This window comes from Plecotus auritus (genome assembly GCF_963455305.1).
Source record: "Plecotus auritus genome assembly, chromosome: 7".
Taxonomy (NCBI): domain Eukaryota; kingdom Metazoa; phylum Chordata; class Mammalia; order Chiroptera; family Vespertilionidae; genus Plecotus; species Plecotus auritus.
The window spans coordinates 118776772-118784810 of record NC_137774.1 but is presented as its reverse complement, the minus strand read 5'-3'; the positions used below and the strand labels follow the sequence as shown (position 1 = coordinate 118784810).

The following is an 8039-nucleotide window of genomic DNA, read 5'->3' as shown; positions in this document are numbered from 1 at the left end:
AGAAGGCTGAGAAGGTGAGTACAAGTGCAAAGAGGTTTGAATCTTTGTTGTAATAAAAATGAAGTTATCCCTGATGGTTTCGTTATTCACAATGGCTTACAGAATAGTATCACCTGCTGAAAATGGGTAGAGTAAAGGAGTTTGAGATGATGGTAGAAAAATATGGTATTTTTACCTCAGAGGATATAAAGATGAACTTCCTGGGGAAGCATAGTAGGATAGTCAGGTGGGCTTGACTGCTTATTTGCAGTCTGTGGTCATGAATTTAAAAAAAAATCAGTCACCTAATTTCATTGTTTCATAAGTTGCTTGAGTCTTTGTCCAAAGAACAAAATAATTTTGTTCTAGCACAAGCATGTCAAATTCAAAGGCTAAAATGGCTAAATAAACAAGGTTTAAGTTTATGTGGGCCGCAAAAAAAACCTTCAATTTTCATAGAAACGTAGGTTTATTTCAATAGCGATATGCTGAATACAAAGAGCTGAAATAAATGAAGTAATCGCTAACATAAAATAATAGAACATTTTAATAAAAATATTTTTCTTGAACGTTAACTTACCAGACACTGAATAACTACACAAATTAATAAGTGTAAAGCAAAAAAAACTATTTTTCTTGGTCTGTGAAAGCGAAATATTTCCTGTTGCGCACACCAAACAAGTCAGTCCAAGACTTAATGACATGACAATCAGCTGCTAAAGTATTTGCTGCTAGTATTAGTGGAGAGAAACACTAAATCCTGCACGTAAGGCGTGTAGGGGAAATTAATGCAACACAATTATAGTAATCAGTCATTAGCAAACATTGTAGTTCGTTAATAGTTATGTATAACAGGATATTGTAAACATTAAGTTATGAAATTTTTTTTAAAATGTTTCTTACATACTGTTATATTGGCTGGGCCGCAAAAAATATTTGTTGTGGGCCGCATGGGCCGTGAGTTTGACATGCTTGTTCTATTAGGTTTGGAATTTTTGTTGTAATTAAAAATTGGGGTGCTCAATAGGCTGACCAGAGGTCTCTGAGAGGCTGAAAACTTATTGCCAAGCTAAAGTGAGGTGGATGGCCCTGACCGGTTTGGCTCAGTGAATAGAGCGTCGGCCTGAAGGGTCCCGGGTTCGATTCCGGTCAAGGGCATGTACCTTGGTTGCGGGCACATCCCCGGTGGAGGGTGTGCAGGAGGCAGCTGATCAATGTTTCTTTCTCATCGATGTTTCTAACTGTCTGTCTCTCTCCCTTCCTCTCTGTAAAAAATCAATAAAATATATTTTTTAAAAAAAAATTTTAAAGTGAGGTGGATGGATAGGAGGTGGTGGACTGAGTAGGGTGTTCAAAATTGATATTTCACAGGTAGTCCCATTATCAGTCTTACATGGTCTGTTAGTCCAGAGTGTGAAATGAGGTTGAATCTTTGGAGGTGATGAAGTTAATGAAGCTTTTTCCAATTCCATATGTAAGGAGCTTGGAAGTCATCACTCAGTGGGACTAAAAATTCTTGGATCTGTAAGAGAGGGGAGGACACAGGACAAACTTCTGCCTTAAAGGTTGGAAAGAAGAGCCTTAGCCGGTGTTCAGTGGATAGAGCATCAGCCTGCGAACCCAAGGGTTGTGGGTTCAATTCCCCGTCAAGGGCACATTCTGGGTTGCAGACTTGATCCCTGGCCAGGTCAGGGGGTGTGCTGGAGGCAACCAATCTGTGTATCTCTCTCACATTGATGTTTATCTCTCCCTTTCCCCTCTTCTCTCCCTTCTATTCTCTCTAAAAAAAAAAAAAAAAAAAAAAAAAAAAAAAGATTGTAGAGAAAAGCATATACAGGGAGTCACATTTACCTGAATGGAAACCAGCAGAAACCACTGTGGGAGCCAGTCCAGAATAGAAAATCTGAACTGGAAATGAATTGCTGGAGGCTCAGTGCAGACAACTCTAAGAATTAAAAATTTCAGGAGACCCAATCAAAGGGGGAGGGGCACAATATTGTTAGGTTTACCTCCAGGAGCTCAGCTGGTTCCCACAGTAAATATCTGACCAAAGAACCCCTTCTGCTTCTAGCAGGAGGAGTGGAAATGCAACTATTTGAAATATTTCAGAGCATTCTGCCCTAAACAAGACCTGCCGTCAGGGCAATTTAGTTAACCAAAGCCTAACCTACTGGGATATTATCAGATCCTAACTGACCTAGGGGAAGGGAAATAACCCACTCCATCCTGCTCTAGCCATATTGTCCCACCTAAGGGGGCAGAAAAAACTGAGAGGCACATGTAACACCCAGAAGCACAGGTTCACTAAATGGCTGGAGCCTAATCATAGGACTAGAATGCTTCCCTCTTTCCACACCTCATTGCCACTTCACTAAAGGCCTATATACAGTAGTCCCTTTTACACAGTACAACATACCAAGCTATCAAGAAAAACATGACTAGGCATACCATAAAGAAGAAAAAAAAAGAAAATCCCACAATTTGAAGAGACAGCAAGCATCGGAATTAGACATGGCAGGAATGTTGGAATTATCAGGTCAGGAATTTAAAACAACTATGATTAATATACCAACAGCTCTAATGGATAAAGTAGATACCATGTAAGAACAGATGGGTAACGTAGGCAGAGATGGAAATCGTAAGAATAACAAAAATGCTAGAGATACAAAAACAAAAAACCACTAACAAAAGAATAAAGAGACTACTATTAGATGGGTCATCTATACTAATAAAAGAGAAATATGCAAATTGACCGTACCTCCACAATGCCCACCAGCCAATCAGGAGTGAGAATGCAAATTAACCCAACAAATAATGGTGGGTTAATTTGCATATGCTGGCACGAAGCGAAGACTGTAGGCTCTGGCCTGAGCGAAGACTGAAGAGGCTTAGCTTTTCCACTGCAGCCGGAGCAGAGAAGCCAAGCCTCGCTGCAGCCAGAGCGAAGGAATGGGTCCTAGGTGCTGGAGGAAAACCGGTGCCAGAAGCCAGGGGAAGGAAGGCCTATTGCACGAATCTTCGTGCAACGGGCCTCTAGTCTACATATATTTTGAAAGTCACTGACAATAACTACATATAGTCTTGAAAAGGAAAAACATGGTAGTAAACCAGGAGCTAATGTTGGCAATAAATAAGAGAGTGACTAGAAATGGATGGCTGTAGAGCAGTGGTCGGCAAACCGCAGCTTGTGAGCCACATGCGGCTCGCGAGCCGTGATTTGCCGCTCTGTTGACTAATGAGTTTGCCGACCACTGGGATAGGGGCTTAATCACAAGGAACAACAACAGCCTGTAATTATTGCAATCAAGAGTCTAGGTCTGGTCGGCAAACTCATTAGTCAACAGAGTGGCAAACTGCAGCTCGCGAGCCGCATGTGGCTCACGAGCCACGGTTTGCCGACCACTGCTATAGAGGACTGGACAGTGGTCAAGCTGATGATGGAACTTATGATCTTGGAGACAAGGAGGACATAGACCCCAGATCCTGACCCTAAGATTCATATTATAGGAGCAAAGAAAGTCTTCACTTGAAAAGAATATGGTTAAATCATTACCAGTTAAAAACATCATAGACTCAATTAATGCTAAGAATATAGGTTCTTAACTTGATGACAGATTTTATTTAACTATTTTGAACATCAGTGTATCATGCCATCTATTTTAGGGTTTTTGAGATCTGTATTTTTTACAACTTATATTTCTGAGGGAAGCCAGAAAATAATCATGTTATATCTGCTAGTGGTAAGTGCTATGAAGAAAAGATAAATATACTGAGAGGGATAGAGTGTGATGGGAATGGTATTTTAAACAGGGTCACAGAGAGCTTCTCTGATAAGGTAATAGACATGTGAGCCTACAATTGAAGAAAGTGAAGAAAAGAGACTTGCAAATATTTGGCAGGGGCAAGAACTAAAGCCTTAAGGCCAGAGTATGCTTATTATGTTTTTGGAACAGCAGGAAATCTAATGGAACTTCAGTAGAATGAGCATTCACCAGTTTTTTATTTATTTGTTTATGCCAATTTTTGTATTGAAGTAAGAATGTTCATTTCGTTAGAAGCTTTTCTATCTCATATTTTAAATTCTCCATAGATCTTGATTTTTAAACTTGAAATTTGAAGTATATGGATACTTGGTATAAACAGTTATAATAAGGCATAAATGCTTTATTTCTAAGAATTTTTTAATTGGTTTTATGATTTATTAATATTACTTGCTATTGTGGATCACCTATTTTTTCCTCTGACTAGTTTAAATTTTAAATAGAGAGATATAAGTAAAAGTTAATGTGAAACTGTCTCATAAATATCACTAACAAAACTTCCAGTGGAAACGGTAGATGAGCCTACATGATTCATCTGAAATAATTAGCCAAACAAATAGACATGTTAGAATAAAAAGGAAAATAAGTGCAAGTACTTTAAATTTGATGTCCTATGGCTTGTCATCATTAAGTTAACATCTCGTTTTAAATGATGATACATTAATAAATAAAGCTGATTAGACATTTTCAAAACTGTTTAAACTTATTTTAAAAAAATACTATATAGGACAGAAAGTGTAGTCTAGTAGAATTTCTACAAGGAAAACAGTAGCAACAGTATTCTGCCTGTTTTTTATTCTTTCATTTCTGTCCTATTCCCCCATCCCCAAATCCACTCTCAACATACAACCAGAGGGGGGTTTTATCTAAATTTTGTTGTTGTTGTTATTCCTCATCTGAGGATATTTTTCCCATTGATTTTTTGAGAGAGTGGAAGAGGGGGTGTAGAGCAACACATTGATTGGTTGCCTCCCGCATATGCCTCGACCTGGCCCAGGATGGAACCTGCAACCCAGGTACATGCCCATGTCTATTGAACCCACGACCCACTGGTGTGAGGGCCAAGGCTCTATCCACTGAGCAGTACCAGCCAGGGACCAGAGTGGTCTTTAAAATCATAAAATAATTCATATTGCTCCATGTTTAACACCCTTTCATGGAAAATTTAACCTCCTTTCCGTGGTCTTTCGGGTGCCTGCATAATCTCACTTAAGCTCTCCAAAGTCTAACCCTCATCTTCCTCCCCCACTCATTGTGTTTCACACTTGGCCTCCTTTCTGTCCTCAAGCTACCCAAATTCTTTTCCACTTGCAGGCTTTTGCTCTGGTAGTTTCTAGGCCTGGAATGCTTCTCTCAGCTCTTCTCATACAGCTTATTCATCATCCTTCAGGTCTCAGACCATATGTCACTTCCTCAGAGAGGCCTTCTAAACAACCTTGTCTAAGGAGGCCTTCCTCAGTTACTTTTTCTAGTTTCCTTGTTTATTCTCTTCACAATTGTGATCATGATTTGCAGTTACCTCATTTCACTTATGTTACTTGTCTATTGTCTTCTCTTACTAGAAATCTATGATAATAAAAGCATAATATGCAAATCAACCAAACGGCCAAACAGCGGAACGACTGTCCGAACGACCTTTCGGATGAAGCCAGGCTGCAAAAGGCCTACTCTTGCACGAATTTCTTGCATTGGGCCTCTAGTAGAAAATAAGCTCCCTCATAAACCTTTTTTCTCCTCTGGATGTTGCATGTGTCTTTGTGAAACTAGGAACTGTTGCAGCTCATTCGCCCCCACAGGAGAAGCAGTCTAAGGTAGGGACCATTACACAAGGGAGAGGAGAACTGAGGGAATGACAGAGAAATGAATCTAGGGCCACTGAACGAAGCTGACCCAGGTTCATCATCAGCTCTGGCTTCCAATTGTGGAAATGATTACATTTCTTACTTGTAGTAATCCCTGCTGAGATGGAAATTACTAGAAGTTAAGGTATCCTGCCTGACAAAGCCCTATTCTTTTTTAACAAAATCAGATATTCTCTAAGCTATTACTATATATTATTTAGAAAAATGAAACTTACTTGTATAACAGCTTTATTTTTTTTTAATATATTTTTATTTCAGAGAGGAAGGAAGAGTGGGAGAGACATAGAAACATCAATGATGAGAGAGAATCATTGATCAGCTGCTTCAATACCCCCTATTAAGGGTCGATCCCACAACCTGGGCATATGCCCCAACCCAGAATTGCACTGTGACCTCCTGATTCATAGGTCAACGCTTAACCACTGAGCCACACCAGCCGGGCAACAAACAGCTTAAAATAGCTGAAAAGTGTTTGCCTCTAGGAAATAAGGACCAGAGATGGAGAGAAGAGAGATGAGGCACAGGCTATTCTTTTTAATTGTTAGCCTTTCAAAACTATTTGACTTCTTAACCATGTATTTTAATTATTTAGACTTTTCAAAATAACCTAATGAAATTAATTTTAAATTCAGTCCATTTTTTAAATATTTCTTTAATTACTATTTTAATACAAGCAATTAAAAAATTGAAATATTTGATGTTCTAGACGTAGAAAATGGTAGTCAAGGAGTGGGATACATGGAGTAGACATAGAAGGAAAGGCAGGGTCTTACAGGATAAGAAGTTTAGAGGATTTTGTGGATTTTTTAAAATACCTAATGGCTAATATTTTTAAATGTAGTATACTACTGAAGTTTTGAACAACCAAAAAAATACTGAATGCTTATTTTTAAAGAATATTGTTTCTTGAAATGAACTTTTTATACATACGGTTTTCATAGTCTGTTTCTGAGTGGTAAGAATAAGTTTTTCCTAGATTGATATTGATAGTATGGTGTGTTAAGTAATATTATGACCCTACTAGAAGCCCGGTGAATGAAATTCATGCACGGAGGTGGGGTCCCCTCAGCCCAGCCTGCACCCTCTCCAATCCAGGACCCCTCAGGGGATGTTCCCTCTCACAATCCGGGACAGCTGGCTCCTAACTGCTCACCTGCCTGCCTGCATCATCGCCCCTAACTGCCTCCCCTTCTGGCCTGGTTGCCCCCAACTGCCCCTCCCCCCCCCCACCCCACCCCCCCCGGCTGGCCTGGTCGCCCCACGCAGTCTGCTGTTCAGTCGTTTGGTCATCCCTCACTAACCCCCCTGCCAGCCTGCTCGCCCCATGCAGCCTGCTGTTCAGTCGTTTGGTCGTCTCTCACTAACCCACCTGTCAACCTTGTCAGCCCACGCAGCCTGTGTTTAGTCATCCATCCGGTTGTTTCAATCATGGTGGCCCCTGGCTTTTTATATATTGGGATGTTTCATTTGTAGAATACTTCCCTGTTTCAATGTGAAGCAAATTTATTACTCCCTGCCCAGGCAGTGTGGTTCAGTGGTTGAGCATCAACCCATGAACCAGGAGGTCACTGGGTTTCAGGCTCGATCCCCAGTAGGGGGTGTGCAGGAGACAGTTGATTGATAAGTCTCATCTTTGATGTTTCTTTTTTAAGGTTTTTTTTTAAAATTATTATTTTATGTACAAAGAGATAGCATTCTGTCATAAGGTAGATGTTTTGAATGACCCATTCACAGAAGTTCACTTAGTCCAACTTAATGAAACCTATATCCTTTGCGTACTGACGGAAACACTGGTGGCACATGTTGAGGCCATACTTCCAGATCAGATCGTGGCAGTTTGAGCAGAAGCGGCAAGAACAAGAACCCTGGCCAAATTTCCTTGGATGGCTCCAGTAGAGTTGCTGGTGACCCATCTTGCTCACTCGGTAGCAACGAGGCAAAAGGCGATCTTTGATGTTTCTATCTCTTTCTCCCTCTCCCTTACTCTCTGAAAAAAATAAAAACATTTAAAACAATTTATTACTCCCCAACAGATTTTCACGGTGCCCTCATGTCTACTATGTATAAAATTCCAGATATATGTTTGATACTCTCCTTATTACAGACTTACTTCGCAGGTTTTCTCATCCAGATTTCAAATATCATCAGATATATATTTTATAGTGTTTCAGTATTTTCCACAACCACTTAATTTTTATTCAGGATAAATAATTGGAGACATGTTCAGTAATTTTTTCATTACACAAAAACGCCCAGGTGAGGGGAAAGTGATAGCTGAAATCCAGCCTGTGTCCACTCACTGTGTAGTGTGAAATTTGCTACGAGGAAGAAAGAGCACAGTTTGTAATTCATACAAAATTTTTATATGCAGTATTAG

The 8039-nt window shown here is 39.9% G+C and overlaps 1 protein-coding gene across 1 annotated transcript; it reads right to left on the bottom strand.

Moving 5' to 3' along the window:
* Positions 1–7404: 7404 nt before the first annotated feature.
* Positions 7405–7575, bottom strand: LOC308253096 (small ribosomal subunit protein uS14-like; the record flags this gene model as incomplete). The annotated part of the gene is made up of 1 exon (XM_080678167.1): positions 7405–7575. The coding sequence occupies one exon, from the start codon at positions 7573–7575 to the stop codon at positions 7405–7407; it is 171 nt and encodes a 56-aa protein (XP_080534293.1).
* Positions 7576–8039: the final 464 nt, after the last annotated feature.